This window comes from Rhinatrema bivittatum, chromosome 1 (genome assembly GCF_901001135.1).
Source record: "Rhinatrema bivittatum chromosome 1, aRhiBiv1.1, whole genome shotgun sequence".
Taxonomy (NCBI): Eukaryota; Metazoa; Chordata; class Amphibia; order Gymnophiona; family Rhinatrematidae; genus Rhinatrema; species Rhinatrema bivittatum.
The window spans coordinates 257404409-257426601 of NC_042615.1; the positions used below are offsets into that span (position 1 = coordinate 257404409).

The 22193-nt window shown below is 43.9% G+C and overlaps 1 protein-coding gene across 1 annotated transcript in view; it reads right to left on the minus strand.

Moving 5' to 3' along the window:
- Positions 1 to 22193, minus strand: part of C1H20orf194 (chromosome 1 C20orf194 homolog) — a 794595-nt gene that overhangs the window by 448482 nt on the left and 323920 nt on the right. Inside the window, 1 exon segment of the mRNA XM_029594038.1 lies at positions 19517 to 19628. Within this exon segment, the coding sequence (XP_029449898.1) occupies positions 19517 to 19628 (112 nt within the window).

The following is a 22193-nucleotide window of genomic DNA, read 5'->3' on the forward strand; positions in this document are numbered from 1 at the left end:
CCATCCTAAAAAATTGAAGGAGAGTATACCTATTAGCCAGTTTCTGAGGTACAGACGCATTTGTTCAACAACAAATGAATTCAAAATTCGTGCGGAAGAGCTCAAAGATAAATTTAGAGCACGAGGTTATCCCCTCAAAATTATTAAACGCGCTTATAAAAGAGCGTTATATGCTAATCGTGATAATTTATTGCTTCCGAGCCCTCGGAACCAGTTAAGTAGAACTATATGTACTCTACCTTTTTCCACGAAGTCTCATGCCATCAAACAAAGTATCCTACAACATTGGCGGATTTTACAATCTTTACCAGGGTTTGAGGAACCACCTATTTTCTCTATGAGAAAAGGTAGGAATATAAAATCTTTATTGTCCAGAACTAGGCTAGAACAAGTGCAAGAGGATTGGGGACAGACCAGGTGTGGATCTTGCTCGGTATGTCAAAATGTGTTAGACATTAAAGAGTATAAAGTACCACATTTATCTTACCCTCACTGTTTAAGAGGCTGTTTCACATGTTCTTCTACGATGGTTATTTATGCTACTATCTGCCCATGCGAGTTGGTATACATTGGTTATACCAGCAGACAAATCAGGCAACGCATCATTGAGCATAAAAGTAGATTAAGGACACACAAAAGTGGAGCGCCACTTGTAGCACACTGGGAGTCCGCCAAACATTGTACAGATGATCTTAAATTTTTCGTTATCCAACAGTGCCATGTTCGCCAACAAGGTGATGTGAGTAACATACTTAGAAAAATAGAACAAAAATATATTTACTCTTGGCAAACTGTATATCCGTTGGGATTAAATGATAATATAGAATGGGATGCTTTTTATAGTGGGTAATGGCTATTTGACAGATGGTTTTAAATTGCGGAGTAAGATGGTGATTTTCTGTCTGAGGTTTGATGAGACTGTTTATTTTACGGGCCCGTAGCTAATAAGTAGTGAGAGGCGACTTTTCATTAAAGGTGATTTTCCATTTGAAGTTAAGTCGCTGCGGGGTGTTTCACGTTAGTATGACGTCAGTCACGTCTTGACGTTAGGGGAGAGTTTAAAGCACGGATATCCCGTTCCCTCGATAGACTTCCGTGTGAAGTTCTGGACATGGCGGCGGCGTCTGTCGCAGTAAACTTGTTGAATTGAGTGTTACCATTTGCAGCGTCAGCCACACATGACGATTGGTATTAAGTTTTGTTAAGGTAAGTTTGGGAAGTTTCCAGGTTAACTATTGCGGTGAGGTTGAATCGAAGTAAAGATATTGTGGGTATATGAAGTTGAATCGGTGAGGTTGAATGGGAGTATAGATAACGTTAGCATATGAGGTTGAATCGGCGAAGTTGAATGGTGAGTTAATTATTGTGATGAGGTTTAATCGGAGTACAGACAATGTTAGTATATGAGGTTGAATCGGTGATGGTGAATGGTGAGGTTAAAACAAAGCATAGACGGTGTCACTAGGTTTGTTAAAAGAGTCGGGGTGTGCTAATAAACAGTTTAAAAAGTTTATTTCAATGAGTTGAATGTGCGAAAGGTTCCTTTATTTTAATATCATTAAGGATGAGAGACATGCGGATATAAATTATCATAGGAAGTAAGTGTATCTATTATAGACAATTATTGATCTGATCTTATACAGATATTGAGACAGTTTGGGGTCTTTCCTTCGTGAGATCAACAATGATGCAATGACAACGCATGCCCTGCAAATGCACATTTTCAAGTGCTTTCAGCAATTAGTGGGAAACAGTTTTGTCGGTTTGAATATATCTGGTTGGTATGGTGTGTTTAAGGTGACGGTGCACAGGGTGATTATCCCTGCCATAAAATAGATATTCTTTCTTAAACTTTATGAAATATATTCTTTTGTTAGTTGGAGAATTGAAGGCTGTGTGCAATTGATATCCTTCCAATGAACTGGAGAACAATATGAACGTATGGATAATGACCGATACATATGAGGAAGACGTTGATAGAAGGTGTATGTGAACAATACAGAAATTCATCCCTGAAGAAGCCCCAAGGAAGGGGTGAAACGGGTGTCCCGTCGGGCATTATAAACATCGGGCATTATAAACATATCATACATTGTGTTAACATCAGGGCAATAATAATGGTAGATACTTTGTATCTGGGATGACATTTAAGAGTTTTCTGTGTTTTAAAACCAATACAATGTAATACATGTTATTTAATAACAGATACTTAGTATCGGTAACAATAGTGAATGCCAATTTGAAAAACGATGTATTGTAACATTGGGGGTATATATAGTGGGGGGTATTAGTATTGTTTATGTACTAGTTGGGTTTTTTAGTATGTGGTGGGATATGATGGTATGTATGGTGTGCATGTGAGTATGGTGTGGAGGATTTTAAATGGGGATATTGTGTATTGCACTTAGCACTTTTTGTTAAAATGTATAAGACATAGTTTGGAAATAAATATACATAAAATATATGGTTGGCTTTAAATTGAGCCTAGTTCCTCTGGGTCAATAATATGCAATGTGATTAACAGAGGATGCACTTTAGCATATAACCTGATCACATACACATCAGTCATCTTTCTCTTGCTCACTTCCTCTCCCCCCCCCCCCCAGCACAAATGGGAGCTGCAGCAGCCCCCGCAGGCCAAGAAAGAAGAATCCCATCGGCCGCAGGAGGCTCATGCTGCTGACTCCTTTCTCGATTACCAGCTGCTTCAATTACTCGGGGACCGACGCTGCAGCCGACGCGGCACGGCTCTTTCTCCTTCCCGCGCACCGCTCCGTGTATCACTTCCTGTTCCGGGTCACGGGAGGGGGGGGGGGTGCAGTATGTTATCAATATATTTAGCTGCATTTTCAAAAACAGACCCACGTCCGGAGACAATGGGCCGACCTGGAGGCTTCACCATAGATTTATGGATCTTGGGTACAAAATAAATGTAAGGTGTAGAAAACGTCTCAACATAAAGAAACTTAGCCTCTTTACAAGTAATAAGACCTAATTTTCTAGCATTTGTGACAATTTCATTCACACGCATCTTGATGTCATATCCTGGATTTTCATCTATAGATTCATAGAATTCTTCATTATTCAATTGACTCCAAACTTCACTATCATACGCAGAGGTGTCCATAATCACCAGGGTACCACCTTTATCTGCTCCTTTAATGCTGATGCTAGAATCATTTCTAAGTTGTTGAATCACATTCATATCCTCCTTAGATGTATTAAAATTAATCCATTCTTTGTGAGCTTCAATATCCTCAACATCTCGAATGACTAAGGTTTCAAAAGCTACAATCAATGGATTGGGAGGATCTAATGGCACCCATCTAGAAGGTTTATATAATTTATCCTTGTAATACCCCTGTTGATCAGAACCAAAAAAATCTCTTAGCCTTAAACGTCTGAAAAATTTTTTGAGATCAATGCGAGTAGAAAAACTGTCATGTTTTGTCACCGGCACAAATGATAACCCCTTACTAAGCAACTGTAAAGTGGATTCATCAAAAGATTTAGAAGATAAATTAACCACATTATCCTTCCCTGCTACAACATTGGAGATTATAGTGTTTTCCTCGTTAACGTCGAAAATTGTATGGTTCCCTATAACCATAAGTTTTCCGTGATTTATAATTGAAATCACCTCTAGAGCCTCTACCTCTCACAGATGGACCGTCTTTATTGGGATAATTGCCTTCTTGTTGTGTATTAGGTACATTAAATCGTACTTGTCTGGCATTATCTTTATCAAAGGGACATTTCTCATAGACGTTCTTATCATGAGTGTGTCTAGAAGACTCATCCGAAGAGGATGAAAAATCTCCCTTATTTTTTTACTTATACCTCCTAGGTTGCATCCAGGGATAAACATAATCACTGGTGTAGTCTCTCTCATCACGTTGCAATTTACTTATCTTGATGTTTTTTATGTCATTACGGTAACTATCCAGTTGTTTTTGGTGTTCATTTAATTGTAAATCAAATGCTTCTGTTGAAAAATTAGTCTTTAATTTAAGGGCTTCAGTTTCAATTTCTTTATGCAAAATGTCCAATTGCGCTTTTGTAGTTGATACAATTAGGACCATAAGATCATGACTACATTTGTTAAGGATGGCATTCCAACACTCAACAAATGCATCATCGGTAGAAAAAAGGTGTGGTTCTTTGTTGATTCTAAGTCCTCTGGGTATTCTATTTATATGGCAATATTCAGCCAAAGTGGCAGCGTGGAGTTCCATACATATCACCTTCCTCTTAACTTTAATGAGGACATTCCAATCCCCATCACTGGGGGGTGCTGCAATAGGTGTGTCTAACAGCCTAAATCCTGCCAAAATTTCAGCAGAGGCTTGATCGGTATAACTATGCATCTTATCCATCTTAACTATAAACTATGTATAACACTTTAAAGAGGATTATACAAAATATTTATACACAATGTTTAAAAAGAGTCAATACTGGCTGGTAGCTACTCCTAACAACCTGCACCATGGGGTAACCTATTTAGGTCATATACATAAGTGCATTCCTTGTGAAGACCCGGTTATGGCGGCGGCGTCTCACGCAGCAAACACGACAGCGCTATATTTGCAGTTGTAGACTGAATTTGAGATCTGCTGAGGTTTTGAAAAATTTATTTGAATCAGTTGGACGTATCTTCGATTTAATGATGATCTTGCGGAGATTCAAAATGGATTAAGGCAGTTTCAATAAGCCTTAGTATATATCAGATATTTACAACAAATCACCTGCAAATTTGCCGCTTTGCCAGTTAAGCATTTTCAAAAATGTGGAATCAGTTTTTTCCATGTTAAGTATATCTGAGTCCAATGCTATGTGCAATTGATATTCACACAATAAACATCATGGAACATAATTATGCAATATTAATGTATGGACGTTGATGAACTTGTGCCACGAAGACACCAATATACATTGGTTATTGATACAAAACTATAACACAAATACAAACAAACCCAAAAAAACCCCAGCAACCACAAAATCAAAATTACTAAAAAGGGCAACACGGCTCAACCCATACTGTCCCTTTATCCCTTAAAAGATTATTCACATCATAACACATTAAATATAATAACAAAAAACTGAACACCAACCAGCTCCCACACATTTTCCATAAAGATTGATTGTCCATTGCATACCACATTGTACAGAAGCAGAGAATAAACTGTTTTTAAGTAATTTCCTAAAAAGCAGAGAAAGCAAAATTGCTTACCTTGTTATAGGTGTTATCCCAGGGCAGCAGGATGTAGTCCTCACATAAGGGTGACATCAGTAATGGAGCCCTATAAGGAAAAACTTGTCAAAGTTTCTAGAAACTTTTGACTGACACAGTGTGCCAACTGAGCATGATCAGCATGCCATGATATTCCTGGCCACAGGGGTCTCCCTTCAGTCTCGTTTGTAGCAATGAGCGTTAGCCAAAAATAAAATAATAAAAGGTATTGAACCCAACTCCGCGGGGTGGCGAGTGGGTTTCGTGAGGACTACATCCTGCTGTCCTGGGATAACACCTATTGCAAGGTACCTGGGATAACACCTATTGCAAGGTAAGCAATTTTGCTTTATCCCAGGACAAGCAGGATGCTAGCCTCACATATGGGTGGATTAGCAAGCTACAGGCTGAGTCATCCTTGTATTGGACCAACAGTGTACAAATTGTGCAATAGGCACAACTGGCGTACTGCTGGGAAAAATGAGGCAGTCTGGAATCACGAAAGGTTGGACGTGGGAGGAGTTGGATTATGCTGGAAACAAGTTCTTTAAGACAGATTGTCCATAGGCTGAATCTTGTCGTCCTTCCTTGTCGAGACAGTAGTGGGCCGCAAAGGTGTGAAGAGAACTCCATGTTGCCGCTTTGCATATGTCAAGGATTGGCACTGAACGATAGTGTGCTATTGAGGTTGACATTGCCCTTACTGAATGCGCCTTTACTCGCCCTTGGAGAGGAAGGCCTGCTTTTTCACGGCAAAACTGTATGCAATCTGCTACCCAATTGGATAAAGTCTGTTTACCCACTGCTTTACCTGGTTTGTTAGGATTGCAAGATACAAAGACTTGGGTGGATTTCCTGTGGACTGCAGTGCGGTTTATATAAAATGCTAATGCACGCTTACAGTCCAAGGTATGTAAGCCTGTTTCTCTTTGGTGAGAATGAGGTCTTGGAAAGAATTTATTTTTATTTAACTTCTTTTACTATACCGATACTCAAGACGAGGTCTTATCATACCGGTTTACAATAGAACAGGGGGAAACCAATTTAACAACTAAGTAGAAAGGTAAAGTTACTTTAAACAGGCAGCGAAAACATGGGAGATGGAAGACAGGAAAGATTTTAAACGATAACAACTGGAGAGTGATAAAAAATTATTTTGTGTAGGGTGAATACGTGACAAGTGCTTGTAACTCACTAACCCTTCTAGCCAATGTAATGGCTATGAGGAAGATAGTTTTCCAGGTGAGATATTTGAGATCACAGGAATCTATGGGTTCAAAAGGAGAATGCATGAGCCTTGTTAAAACCAGATTCAGGTCCCATTCTGTGACTGCTGGCCGAATTGGTGGTTTTAGGTGCGTTAAACCTCTCATAAATCTGCTTACAAGAGGTTGCGTGGAAATTGGTGCATCTCCTATCTTGTTATGGTAAGCTGAGATTGCACTTAAGTGTACTCTTACAGATGAAGTCTGGAGACCAGAGTCTGAAAGATGGTATAAGTATTCTAGTAGAGAAGTTATGGAGCAGGAGAAAGGATCAATACTTTTTCACCTGCACCAGAAGGTAAACCTTTTCCATTTGGAAGAATAGTTCTTATGCATCGAAGGTTTACGTGAAGCTAAAAGCACTTGAGACACATTGGTGGAAAGATTGCGTGGTTGTAAAATCAAGCTTTCAACATCCATGCTGTCAGGGATAGGGATTGAAGGTTGGGATGGCGTAACAGACCTTGATTCTGAGTGATGAGAGTGGGCGCTACTCCCAGGCGAATGGGATCCCTGATCGAGAGGTCTAGAAGTGTGGGAAACCATACTTGTCGAGGCCAATATGGGGCTATGAAGATCATGGACCCTTTGTCCTTTTGTAGCTTCACTAGAGTTTTGGTTATGAGCGGTATCGGAGGATACGCGTATAGAAGGCCTGAGGTCCAAGGGCGAGCAAAGGCATCCTTGGCTGGCTGGTTTTTCTGTTTGTGTAGGGAATAGAATCTGTCCACTTTGTGATTCAGATGTGACACAAAGAGGTCTATTGTTGGTTGACCCCAACGTTGAAAAATCCTGCTCGCTACTGAGGGATCCAGGGACCATTCGTTTGGTTGGAATTGACGGCCGAGTCGATCCGCTATTACATTTTGAATGCCTGCCAGATAAGTGGCCCGGAGAAACATAGTGTGTTAGGGCCTAGTCCCAAATCTGTGCAGCTTCTTGACAAAGGAGATACGAGCCCGTACCTCCCAGTTTGTTGATGTACTACATGGCAACTGTGTTGTCTGTTTGTATGAGAACAGTCTTGTGTGAAAGGCAGTCCTTGAACGCATATAGCGCATAACGTATAGCTCGAAGCTCTAGGGAGTTTATCTGAAAAGTTGCTTCGAGTTTCGTCCAAATACCTTGAGTCTGTAGATGGCCAATGTGTGCTCCCCAGCCTGAGGTGGATGCATCTGTAGTCAATGTTACTTGCACAATTGGTTGTTGGAAAGGTAGGCCTTTGAGCAAGTTGTCCATGTTTGTCCACCAGAGGAGCGAGGAGTGTAGTTCGTGAGTTACTCGAAGAGAGTCTGTTAACAAGGCTAGTGTCTGTGCACGGTCCTTTGGTAGGAAGGCTTTTGCTGTTATAGTGTTTAAGTCTGCTCCGAGGAACTGCAACCTGTGAGACGGTGTGAAGTGGGATTTCTGGTAGTTGATTAGGAATCCCAAGGAATGGAGTAGATTTATTGTGAGCTGGAGAGAATTGAGAGCTCCTTGTTGTGTTGGACTCCTGATGAGCCAATCGTCTAGACAGGGAAAGACCTGCACGCCCTGCTTGTGCAAGTGAGCCGCCGCCACTGCTAGACACTTTGTGAATACTCTAGGTGCTGAGGCAAGGCCGAAGGGTAGTACCCTGTATTGGAAATGAGTAACCACGAGGAATCGTAGATACTTGCGATGAGGGGGGAATATGGAAATGTGAGCGTAAGCGTCTTGAAGATCCAGAGAACAGAGCCAATCTCCCTTTTGAGGAAGTGGTAACATGGTGCCTAGAGAAACCATCCTGAATTTTTCTTTTCTCAGGAATTTGTTGAGATTCCTGAGGTCAAGGATTGGACGCAGGCCTCCGGTTTTCTTTGGAATGAGGAAATAACAGGAGTAGAATCCTCTGCCCTGCTGAGGTCGGGGAACTGGTTCCTCGGCCCTGGCTCTCAGAAGGGTGGATAATTCTGTTTGTAGAATTGTGGATTGGTCTTTTATTGTCCAAAATGAAGTGGGAGGTGCATCATTTGGTACAGTGAGAAAATCCAAGTGGTACCACCGAGATGTGATGGAAAGTACCCACTGGTCTGTGGTTATGAATGCCCAATTGTGATGGAAGAATGTGATCCAATCACCCACTGGTATGTGTGGTGCCAGATTGGTAGAGTGGCTGCTGTTCCCTGGAATCACTTCAAAACCCCGACGTGGATGCTGTCTGTGGAGGGGGTTGAGGTCTGGTTGTTCTTGACTGCCTAGGTTGTGACCGTTGAGGTGGTCTAGGATGAACGCCCACGTGTAGGAGGAATATAATATCTTCGCGGCCTGTAATAAGGAGGCTTAGGCTCCTTCCTTGGAAGTCTCTTTGATGATTGAGACTCTTGAGGCATAGATGACAATTGTTTTAGAGTTTCGGAATGTTCTTTCAACAGAGAAACTGCTTCCTTAACTTTATCGCCAAATAAGTTCTCTCCTACACAAGGGAGATCTGCTAGTTTGTCTTGTATTTCGGGACTTAGGTCAGATGCCTTAAGCCAGGCCCATCGTCGAACATTGATACCAGTGGCTGACATCCTGAAAGCAGTTTCAAACGAGTCATATGCTGCACGAACCTCATGTTTGCCTGCTTCTAGGCCTTTATGAATAATGGTTGAAAAGGATTCTTGAAGTTGCTGGGGGAGATCCTCAGAGAGTTCTTATATCAGTTTCCATAGGTTTCACTGGTACTGAGTCATATATAATTGGTAGGTCCAATGAAACAAACCGGAAGGTGGTCCCACGTAGCCAAAGCGAAAAAACAAAGGGGACTACCTTACACCGTGGAAAGACTTTTATTAGAAAAGCCCGACTCAAAATACAAGCTGAGTTTCGCCAAAAGGCTGCATCAGGGGCTTTATGCTGTAATCGTATACTCACAGCTACATATATCAGTATATCAATCTGAACATTAGCTGTTGCAGTAAAGCTAAAAAATAAAGCTTTGTCAGTCAGTAGAACATCTCGCAAAACTGGCACTTGAGTTGCAGTGCCAGTTTTGCGAGATGTTCTACTGACTGACAAAGCTTTATTTTTTAGCTTTACTGCAACAGCTAATGTTCAGATTGATATACTGATATATGTAGCTGTGAGTATACGATTACAGCATAAAGCCCCTGATGCAGCCTTTTGGCGAAACTCAGCTTGTATTTTGAGTCGGGCTTTTCTAATAAAAGTCTTTCCACGGTGTAAGGTAGTCCCCTTTGTTTTTTCGCTATATATAATTGGTAGGCAGCAATCCTGGATACCAACATAGAACCTTGAAACATTTTCCTACCAAGGTCATCTAGGAACCTATTATCTTTGCCTGGTGGGGTTGAAGAGTGAGTCTTTACTCTTTTTGACGTTTTCTGCGCTGACTCAACCACCACTGATTGGTGAGGTAATTGAGTCTTTTGAAACCCCGGGATGTGTTGGACTAAGTATGTTGCATCCACTCTTGTTGACTGGGGGTATGGAGCAGGGATGTTCCCATAACCTGTGCAATAACTCTACCAGGACTTCGTGGACTGGAAATGCCAAAACTTCCTTGGGTGGGTCCACAAATTGCAGAACTTCTAGTGTCTTTTGTTTGGAATCATCCTCAGTGTGTAATTGGAAAGGGATGATTCCTGCCATCTCCTTGACAAAATTGGAGAATGAGAGATCCTCCAGAAGAGAACGTCTTCTCTCTTCTGGAGGTGATGGCTCAGAGAGGACTTCCTCTGAGGATGTGTCTGTATCTGTATCTTGCTAAGTGTCCGGTGTATGAGGATGAAGTGGAGTAGAAGGTATATACTCCCTTGGCCTGGATGGACGTTCCAGACGTTTAGATGGAAGCAATGGTGATATTGGTGGATGAGGACGTGGAAGCCCTGATGGACCGGGGATTGGCTCTGAAGGTGGAAGTTCCTTTGGAATATCCTCTCCAGTGGGTGGTGGTATTGTTGGTTCTAGAGATATTATCGGAATGGCACAGATGATAGTGTCTAGTTTTGCCAGAATCGGTGCAAAGACTGACAAATCAGGCATTGGCATCGACGGCGATGGCGCCAGTGGTATCGGCAAGGTTATGGGCACTGGCATCGGTGATGTCGACGGTATCGGCAGGTTCATGGGAACAGGAATCGATGGCATCGGTGGTGTCTGTGATGGCTGAGGTGGCATCGCAGCTAGGAGCGCATCCTTTACTGCCTGGCAAATATAGTCGTCCAGTTCCGCCTGCATAGCTGGTGAGACCAGAGCAGCTATGGGGGGAAGCAGTGAGGGCGATTCCAGTACTTCCCCAGGGCCCTGAGGAAGTATGGTTCCCAGCACCGATATCGGTGGGGATTGCCTCGGTTTAGAAGGCCTCGGTGATGTTTTGTCTCTGCGAGGTTTCTTAGATTGCGACCCAGGCACCCTCGCTGGATCACCGCTTATCGGGTCGATGTCCGGATCGTGCGTCCTCCGATGCTTCTGCTTACTTTCGGCGGTCTTTTCGATCGATACCGACCTGAATGATGATGTAGATGGGGTTGGCGATGCCCTATCCCCTGCCTCATCGGGTGCTTGCTTTTTTAGCACAACCTTGCAAATCGCTCCAGCTGGAGACGATTCAGTGGATGTTGACGTCGAAGGCATCAATTGTAAATGGAACAAGTGCTCCATTTTCTCCATCCGGAGTTTTCTCTCTTTTGGCATCATTTCGGCACACTTTACACAAGTTAACACGTCGTGTTTTTCTCCAAGACACAACGCACATTCTAAGTGCGGGTCTGTGATGGACATATTCCGGCAGCAGATCGGGTATTTTTTGAAACCCGAGGCCATAGTTAAGTCGGACAGCCGTCGACAACTTGATGGCCAAAAAGACGGTCGGAACCAGCATAAAACGGATAGAAAAACTTACCGTGATGTTAACACTGGAGACCCATGCGGTTCTAATGTTTTTCCTAAGTTTTTACAAACTTTTTTATGAGGTAAATTTTACTTCAGAAGACTCCTAATACCTGCCAGGCTAATGGCTCCGTGGAAAAAAGAAGACTGAAGGGAGATCACTGTGGCCAGGAATATCATGGCATGCTGAGCATGCTCAGTGGGCACACTGTGCCAGTCAAAAGTTTCTAGAAACTTTGACAGAAGTTTTTCCGTATAGGGCTCCATTACTGATGTCACCCATATGTGAGGACTAGCATCCTGCTTGTCCTGGGATAAATGTTGTTCCACAAGACTAGTTTAATGATGCTTAAAAAGAAAGTTTAATGATGCTTAAAAAGAAAGTTTAATAACTTCCAATAAAAGGTCCATCAAATAGTGGGGCTCTAACCCATTCAGAAGTTTAAATACAAATGACAGTATCTTAAATGTAATTCTCTGATTTTGGTAACTAGTGTAACTCCCAAAGAACAAGCAAAATATGATCACAGGATTGTTAACCAGACAGACCAGCAGCATTGGTCTGAATTAACTTTAGCCTGCACAAGGACATTCCTGGAAGGTCCAAATATAAGGCATAACAGCAGTCCAAACTCAATGTTATCATCAAGTAGACCACAATACAAAGAACTTTCTCATTAAAGAACGGTAGAATGTGCCAAAGTATACACAGGTAATAAGCAGTATCCTTAACTACTGATGAGAACTAGTTATCCAATTTAAAATTTGAATCTGCAACTAGAGACCTCCATCTTAAATTCTATTAGCCAGCAATAACAATGAAGCACTGACTCACAGCGAGGGAAAATGCCCTCACTTAAGTTTCTAGATACAAGCACTAAATTATAAAGAGATCACTAAACAATTAGAAAGCACCAAAGCAACAGTTTTTGCAGCAAAATATTAGAGTTTTTCTCTTTTACAGATTAGCAAGAATCAAGGGTTGTGTTTTATAAAGGGTTTATTCTCGGAACAAATTGACAACACTTCCTAATTTGTGGGGTTTTTTTTTTTACTCTTGTTATATGTTTTCAGGTCAAGCATTATCATAGCTTTTTGTCAAATCTCTCTCTTACACAATTTTGTTTTCAACACATTTTTAACAAAATCATTTCACTAAAGTCTATTATCTTTCAGATTTTACTTGGAAAAAATTTATCTATACTCAAGTTTTCCTTGTTTATTTAAAGCACAATTCCCTTTTTATAAGGTCAGACTTCTGCACAGAAGCTGATCTCCCTCCTAGGACTTCAGTTGTTTCTACAAAACATCTGAAATCAGTCAGAGAAAACTTTGTCCCCTGCACTGCAGGATACAATATACAGTAGACCAAATATAACACAAATCCCTCTTATAACATGGTCAAAGACTGGCTCCCAATTTTTTCAATGCTAAAATACATATCTTACTTTTTCATGATTTTTTAAATTGATGACAGAGTACAAGTGTTTTGCTTAGCATTTTCTTTTTGGTCTTAGAAATAAAGCCTTTATTTCTATGAAATCTTTATTTCCAGCATCCCAAAAATTGGGAAGTATAAGACTATCATATCTTTGTTATTTATTACAGCAAAATATGTAAATTCAATGCGAGCTCATTTATAATATGGACCAAACCTTTTGATCGCAGTATCATGTTATATTGGATCTACAATGTATCAACAAACAAGCAGGTGTTTTAGTGGTTTTAATTTTAAGCCACTTCAAGCTCTTGGGTTCAATTTTTCTTAGTTTTCTTTACATTATACATGTTATCAAAAATCATCTCTCCATTGCAAATTCCTTCTCTGACATACTTTTTAAAGGCAAATAAAGCACCCAAGGAATACAGAACTAGTATTTTTAATTTCTATGCTCCAAGAAACAACTCTTACATACAGAGAGCTGACTGACAACAGCAGCAGAACTGGCTTCTGGTGTGAAGAAATTAAAGTTTCAAGAAAGCAAAAAGGAAATTATAGATCCTACCTCCATGCTGTAAAGCCCTACCTTCTCAAAGTTAGAAAGTAGGAGACCACTTAAGCAGAGGTATTAAGTCAATGGATTTTTATATTTCAAATACATTTGGGGTATTCACAAAGTTTCAAAAACATCTACCACTGAAGTATGAAACCCCAAATCAGTTACAAGCCTAGTCATTTCAATCTACAGCATTAAAAAATATTTATAAATAACTGTCATGCTTTGACACAAAAAGCAAATGTTGCTTAACTGTAACAAGTGTTCTCACAGGACAGCAGGATGTTAGTCCTCACATATGGGTGACATCACAGGATGGAGCCCAATCACAGAAAACTATCAAAGTTTCTAGAACTTTGAGTGGCCCCTACTGGGCATGCCCAGCATGGCACCAATCCTGCAGCCAGCAGGGGTCCCCCTTCAGTCTTATTTGATAGCTACAGGCAGTGCCGAAAAAATAAAACAAAAAAATGTTACAAACCCAACACCGCGGGGCGGCGGCCGGGTTTTGTGAGGACTAACATCCTGCTGTTCTGTGAGAACAGCTGTTACAGGTAAGCAACATTTGCTTTCTCACAGGACAAGCAGGATGGTAGTCCTCACATATGGGTGAGTACAGAGCTGAGGATGTCCGAACATGCACCAAATCTACCCAACGGCATGCAACAGGCACAACAACTAGGGTGGAATTTGGTAGAGGGCATCCTGAACACCACCGGGCAGTTACGCAGGACAGACTGGCTTCAGATGGAATCTTGTCTTCCGGCTTTGTCCAAGCAATAGTGGGCTGCGAAAGTGTGGAGAGAACTCCAGGTGGCAGCCCTGCAAATGTCAGGAAGCGGCACCAATCGTAGGTGTGCTACTGAAGTCGCCATGGCCCTCACAGAGTGTGCTTTAAAACTGTCTTGAAAAGGAATGCCTGCTTGCTGGTAGCAAAAAGATATGCAGTCCGCCAACCAGGAGGAGAGAGTCTGCTTACCCACAGGTTGCCCTAATTTGTTGGGATGGAAAGAGACGAATAACTGAGTGCTCTTCCTGTGGGCAGCTGTACGGTCTAGGTAGAACACTAGAGCCATTTACAGTCAAGGGGATGCAGAGCCTGTTCTCCTAGATAAGAATGGGGCCTGGGAAAGAAGGTAGGTAGTATGATGGATTGATTAATGTGAAACTCCGAAACTACCTTAGGTAAAAACTTAGGGTGAGTGCGGAGTACCGCCCGGTCCTGCAGGAGTTTAGTGTAAGGCGGATAAGTAACTAGGACCTGTAACTCACTAACCCTGCGAGCTGAAGTGATAGCCAAAAGAAAAATCACTTTCCATGTGAGATATTTTAGGTCACAGGAGTGAAGAGGCTCAAATGGTGGTTTCATGAGCCAACCAAGAACCAGATTAAGGTCCCAAGAAGGGGCCGGAGGAAGTAAAGGTGGCTTGATATGGAGCAAGCCCTTTAAAAAGCGTGTTACATGGGGTTATACCGATATAGGAATATCTCTGACACCTTTATGGAAGGCGGCTACCGCACTGACATGCATTCTGATGGAAGAGGTCTTTAGACCTGATTCCAACAAATGCTAGAGATTGTCCAAAAACCTTGGGATTGGACAGGTAAGGGATCAAGGGACTGCGAGGTGCACCATGTGTACCTTTTCCATTTATAGGAATAAGATTTTCTTGTGGAAGGCTTCCGTGAAGCAATCAGGACACGAGAAACTGAATCTGAAAGGTTAAGTGGTTGAAGGATTAACCTTTCAACATCCATGCCGTCAGAGACAAGACCTGAAGACTGGGATGGCGTAGGCATCCATTGTTTTGAGTGATCAGATGCGGGTCCGTTCCCAAGGGAATGTGCCTGCGGATGGAGAGATCCTGGAGTATGGGAAACCACACTTGGCGTGGCCAGTGAGGTGCTATCAGGATCATGGTTCCTTTGTCCTGACGTAGCTTCACGAGAGTCTTCGAAAGAAGAGGAAGTGGAGGACATGCATAGAGCAGACTGGTTCCCACGAGAGAGAGAATGCATCTCTGGGCGGAGAGCGCTCGCTCTGAATGAGGGAGCAGAAATTGTCGACTTTGTGGTTCTGAGGGGACACAAAGAGGTCTGTCTGGAGGTATCCCCATTGTCGGAAGATTGAGGTCGCTACTGAGGGGTTGAGAGACCACTCGTGCGGTTGGAAGACGCGACTCAGTTTGTCTGCCAAGACATTCTCCACTCCCAGCAAATAGGTGGCCCTGAGGTACATCGAGTGGGAGAGAGCTCCCGCCCAAATCTGTGCAGCTTGCTGACACAGAAGGAAGGAGCCTGTGCCTCCCTGCTTGTTGATGTACCACATGGCTACCTGGTTGTCCGTCTGAATCAGGGTGACGTGATTTGATAGGCATTCCTGAAAAGCCCTGAGAGCATATCGCATTGCTCGAAGTTCTAGGAAGTTTATTTGATGTTTGGTTTCCCCTGGAGACCAAGACCCTTGTTGTCTGTAGATTGTCCACGTGGGCTCCCCACCCGAGGTTGGAAGCGTCGGTGGTGAGAATGAGTTGAGGATCTGGCACTTGAAAGGGCAGTCCCTGGAGGATATTGTTCTGATCTTTCCACCAGTCGAGAGACAGACGGAATGAGTCGGTGATGTGGACAATGGTCGACAGAGGCTGAACAGCTTGAAATCATTGTGACCTCAGAGTCCAATGCATGAGTCTCATGGCCAAGCGGGCCATTGGTGTGACATGGACTGAGGATGCCACGTGTCCCAGAAGGACGAGTAATTGGCGAGCCATTGCTGTATGTTGAGACTGCAACTGGTGAGCGAGAAACATGAGTGTTAGCGCTCGTTATAGAAGAAAGGCTTTTGCTTGCAAGGTGTCCAAAGTCTGCCCCAATGAACGGCAAGGTTTGAGATGGGATTAAATAGAGTGTGTAGGGTGAAATCGAGGGACGACCGAGCGGCTTGCTGGGTTGGAGCCCTGATTATCCAGTCGTCCAGATAGGGGTAGACGTGAACACCTTGTTTCCTGAGGAAAGCTGCGACAACCACGAGGCATTTCGTGAAGACTCGTGGTGCAGACGCTAGGCCGAACGGGAGCACTCGGTATTGACAGTGCGTGGGGCCTACTAAAAACCTGAGGTATTTGCGATGAGTAGGAGTTATCGCAATGTGTGTGTATGCGTCCTGGAGGTCCAGAGAGCAGAGCCAGTCTCCTCTTTGTAGAAGAGACCCCAAGGTTACCATCTTGAACTTTTCCCACTGGAGGTACTTGTTGAGAGCCCGTAGGTCCAGAATTGGACGAACTCCCCCAGATTTTTTGGGGATCAGAAAGTACCGGGAATAGAACCCTAGGGCCTTGCTGCGAGAGTGGGACCGGTTCTATTGCTTTTAACTGGAGAAGGAGGGAAACCTCCTGATCCAGAAGAAAAGAGTGGTCGGATGTCTCCCACGTCCGCAGAGGTGGTGAGTCCGGTGGCAGAGCGAGAAAGTTCAGGTGGTAACCCTGAGCAATGATTGCTAGCACCCATTGGTCGGTTGTGATTGATTGCCACATGTCTTAAAAGTGGCATAATCGACCTCCTACTAGTATGCTTGGCAGAGGAACAAGGCTGCTGCTCTCCAAGTGGAAGTCAAAAACCTGAAGCAGGCCCCGGCTGCGGAGCTGCTTGTGACTTTTGCTTTCGGGCTTGGCGAGGCTGAGGCTTTTGATAAGGTCTCGTAGTTCGGGACCTTGCTGGTGGAAGATAGGCCTTCCTCGGATGGTAGAACGACTTCTTAGAGTCTTCCTGAAGGGCTGTCTTAAAGAGAAGTCGGAAGGTATTGATGAAAGCTGTTTAAGGGTCTCATGATGGTCCTTTAATTCAGCCACCATTCGCTGGATCTGTTCACCGAACAGATTGTCTCCTACACAGGGTAGGTCAGATAGCCGGTCTTATACTTCTGGGCGAAGGTCAGAAGATTTAAGCCAGGCCTATTGTCTTGCTGAAATAGCAGATGCAGACACTCTAGTAGAGGTGTCGAAGATATCATAAGATGTCCTAATCTCATGTTTTCCTGCCTCAAAACCCTTGTTTACAAGGGTTTGAAGCTGGTCTTGGAATTGTTCAGACAGGGTTTCAGAGAAGTCCTGTATCTGCTTGAAGATGACCCTATTATATTGAGTCATATAAAGTTGGTAAGCCACAATTCGAGAGATGAGCATGGCCCCTTGGAACACTCGTCGACCAATATTGTCTAGGAACTTCTGTTCCTTAACAGGTGGGGTAGATAAGTGAGGCTTTGACCTTTTTGCCTTCTTTTGGGCCAACTCTACCACAACTAAGTGGTGGTCGAGCTGAGATTTTTGAAAGCCAGGGGCTGACTGCACTAAATAGGTAGTGTCAGCCTTTCTGTGTACTGGAGCAATGGATCCAGGGTTCTCCCAGTTCTTTTTGAGGAGGTCAAGAAGAACTTGATGAATGGGAATAGAAGTGATCACTTTGGGGGCATCCAGGAATTGGAGCAATTCCATCATCTGGTGCCTATGATTCTGTTCCGTCTGAAGTTGAAAAGGGACCAACTCAGACATTTCCTTCACAAAATTAATGAAAGAAAGGTCCTCTGGAGGAGAACGCTTTCTACTTTCAGTAGGAGAAGGAGGTGAAGGTAAGTAATCAGTGTCTGTGGAAGCATCATCACCCCAGGTGTCATAAGGATCAGCCGACTGACCTGTAGGACGAGAAGGGGGTTAGATACCTGAAGGCCCAGGTCAAGGCTCCGAGAAAATCGGAGGAATCACCGGGGACACCAAAGATGGCGCAGAAGGCATCGGTGCCGGCATCGATGGCGCAGATGGACGTATCGGCACCGATGGATGAATCGGTGGCGAGGGACGAATTGGCATCGATGGCTGAGGCAGAACTCCCGATGGAGGAATGCGGAACGGTGTTTCTCCTCCCGATGACGTTGTCATCAGGGTGGGCACCAGAGCCATCGGAGACCCAGGAACTACCGGTGGAAGGGCGGACATGAGCGCCTCCATCCGGGATAGCAGAGGGGCCAGCGCTGTTGCAATCGGGTCAGTGACCGGTTCCACCCTTGGTGCCGGAGGAACCTGGAGCCATTGCATCACCTTGTCCATGGCCTCCTGAACCAGCCGGTCCAGTTCTTCTCGGAGACCTGGAGCAAGCAGCCCCCCGGCTCCGGAACAGAAGAGGGAGGCAGAGGCACAGTTGGAGGGACCACCTTTACCAGCGGAATCGCTACTCCCAAACCCCGATCGGGTGAGGGTGGCCTCGGTGACCCGGTCGCCACCATCCGAGCCACCGGGGCGTCTTCGATGGTGGCTCTGATGGTGGCGAGGTCGATGATTTCGCTCCCTCGACGGTCCGAGTCCTACGATGTCGAGGGCGATGTTTGTCCCTGCAATCCCCTCGATCCTGAGGGGGAGTAGCGGACTTTGATGGCCGTGAAGACGTCGATGGCGCACGGTCACCGGACGGTGGACGATGCTGGCACGACGTCGACGGTGCCAGTTCTGATGACGTCGATGCGATGGACGGCGTCAGGGTCTGAGCACGAAAGAGGAGTTCCATCTTCTCTATTCTGGCTTTGCGACCTTTTGGTGTCATGAGGGCACATTTGGTGCAAGTCAGGACATCATGCTCATGGCCTAAACACATTACACAGACTCCATGAGGGTCTGTGATAGACATGGTGTGAGTACAGTCCGGGCACCGACGGAACCCCGACGCCATGGTCATGGAAAAAATCGAGCTGCGGTACGGTCGACAGCCAGTAGGCCACAAGGGCGAAACTCGATGGTAATCGACGGAAGACTGTCAAAAAACTTACCGGAGTACCGTGGCCTGAGAAACGTTATGAGGAGGGACCCCTGTGGGGCAATTTAAGTTTAATTAATTCCGTGAGGAAAATTCTGTCAGGAATCTCTTCAGAGCTCCTAAAACCGCGAGGCTACTGCTGCGCGGAAAAAAGAAGACTGAAGGGGGGACCCCTGCTGGCTGCAGGGTTGGTGCCATGCTGGGCATGCCCAGTAGGGGCCAGTCAAAGTTCTAGAAACTTTGATAGAAGTTTTCCGTGATTGGGCTCCATCCTGATGATGTCACCCATATGTGAGGACTACCATCCTGCTTGTCCTGTGAGAATGATAAATTACAGTAGAAAACATGTTATCCATCAATATTACAATATTTACCTTTTTCTTTTACAAATATCTGTGATTTTAAGAACGATTCCGAGAATACAATAGATCCAAGGTATCCCCTTCCTCCTAGCAAATCTGGAATGTCATATATGGTCATACGAGCCTGCAAAAAATATTTATGAATTAAATAATATAATAAAATAATAAAAACAGAGGTTCATATTCAAAAGTATTTAACCAGCTAACTCAGAAGTTAGTTGACCAAATGAATATTTGGGCACTTATCCGGCTAAATTCTAGCTGGCAAATAAGATAGTCAATTAGAATTTAGCCGGCTAGTTTTGGAGGCATTCTGGGGCATAACTGGGAGCAGCTAGCCAGCTAAGTCTGATCGGGCCTATCAAACTTAGCCATCTATAATTGGCCATCTAACTTTTAGCCAGCTATAAATAATATGTGGCTACACTATTGAATATATCTCCAAAGTTAGCCAGATAAATTTACCTAAGGGCCTTATTTTCCAAGCCGCTCGCACGCAAAAAGTCCCTTATCGCGTGAGATACCAGGATGGGGGCGGAGTCGGGGCGGAGTCAGCCCCGGAAGAGAAGGAGTCGGGGCTTCATCGGGGCAGACTCTGCCCTGATGCCGCGGACAGCGAAAAGGTAAGTGCCTTTTCGCTGCCTATTTCGCTCCCAATAGCTACACCTCCTATGGTGGCGCTATTGGGTGTGAAACCGGCAGCGATTGCACCGCGATGGTGGATCGCTGCCAGCTAGCACAGGCCCGCCCCCCGCCCCTCATCTTCTAAAGTATCGCAGGCCTGCGATACTTTAGAAAATGATGCCCAAACTTTGCTATCTGGACAGGGTCTGAATATGGACCTCACAGTTTACAAGGCCTAAGTAGAACAATCCATTTCTTCAGAATATGAAAACAAATGCTTTATAAGTGCAAGTGGAAGTGAAAACCTGCCTGTTAGAATTTTTCATAGCCAATCAAGAAAAATGAGTGCTCTAGCTGGTTGTAGTTTGCTTTGCTAGGACAGTTATGTAAACAACATTTATAGCCTCGACTGATGTGCATGGATAGGCTGTGACTGACTATATCTTCCTTAGCAGTGAATAGCACTGAAAATAACTACAAATCTGGCCACCATACTGAAGAGGGAATGACATGGTCTCATCAGGTCACTGATGCCTGTCACCTGTGACCTAAGGACAGAGATGATCCCTTGTCACCAGCTTCATCTTTCTGGTTTATAGGCAGATGAACAAACAAATGTAAAACAAGTTTGTTTACTGTAAACAATGTTTCCGTAGACAGAAGAATGAATTAGCCATTACAAGTGGGTGAAGTCATCCAGTGGCACTAAATGGACTTGTCTCTCCTAGCTAGTGGAACTTTAAGTTCTATAGAGCATGTGTGGGAGCTCCCACATGGGCATTGCTTCATGAGCCTCCTTAGTGTATATCATAGATAAATCTAGGGAGGTGGGCAGATTTTCCATGGTTAATTCATCCTATCTAGGGAAAACACCATTTACAGTGAGGAAACTTGCTTTTTCCATCAATAAGCAGGCTGAATTAGTCATTACATGTGGGGAGACCCAAGTTGAGGGCTCCAGCAGAGTGATTACTGAACAAGCATACTGGGGCCCACCGTGGAAAGTAGATTACAGCAAGAACAGGTTATGCAAAACTGTTTGCCAAAATTTACTGTCAGTCCTTGAGAGATGGTCCAGACAGTAATTGGACATAAAGGTATGAAATTATGACCAAGTTGCAGTATTGCAAATATCCTTGAAAGGTACTTCTCTAAGAAGAGTAACAACAGACACCACAGTCCTAACTTGATGAGCTTTGATATAGCCTGTGATCTGCAATCCTTCTAAGATGTAGTAGCACTGAATGCATTCCACTATACAGGTAGACAATGTACTTTTGATGTCTGCAATGCCAAGTCTGATAGTGCTGTATGCAATGAATAACTGCAAAGCCTAGTAATGCTGTAGAGTTCTTCTCTTATAGCAGGCAAAGGTACTTTATAAGCTTTTTCCTTCATGGACATGTGGTCTCGGAAAAAAAGGTAGATAGTATAATGAATTGATTGTTATGGAAAGCTGAGAAAATTTTGGGTAACATTTTAGATCAGTGGAAAAGACTACCCAATTATGGAAAACTCACATGTATAGCATAAAGCAGACACAAGCCGGCATTTGCTGACTCTCAATCCAAGCCAGGATCCAGGGCTTGGATTGAGATTTCTCCTGTACCCAGCCCTCCATTGGACCCTCTCCTCCTCCTCCACCTCGTGGCCGTTAACCCCTCCCCCAGCTGGAAGACATCCCTGAAACTAAACAAATGTACTTTTAAATCTCTGTGCAGGTAACTTCATTTCTACTTGCTTCTGTTTGTGCAACTGCTCTCCAAGCCAGGATCCAGGGCTTAGATTGAGATTTCTCCTGTACCCAGCCCTCCATTGGACCCTCTCCTCCTCCTCCTCCACCTCATGGCTGTTAACCCCTCCCCCAGCTGGAAGACGTCCCTGAAACTAAACGAATCCACCTTTAAATCTCTGTGCTGGATTTTAAGACTCATATTGATGACATCACTGAAGCGCGACTAAGACGAGAGAGAGAGACTAAGATGGTACAGAGAAGGGCGACCAGGAAGGTGGAGGATCTTCATCGGATGACGTACGAGGAGAGATTGAAGAATCTAAATATGTA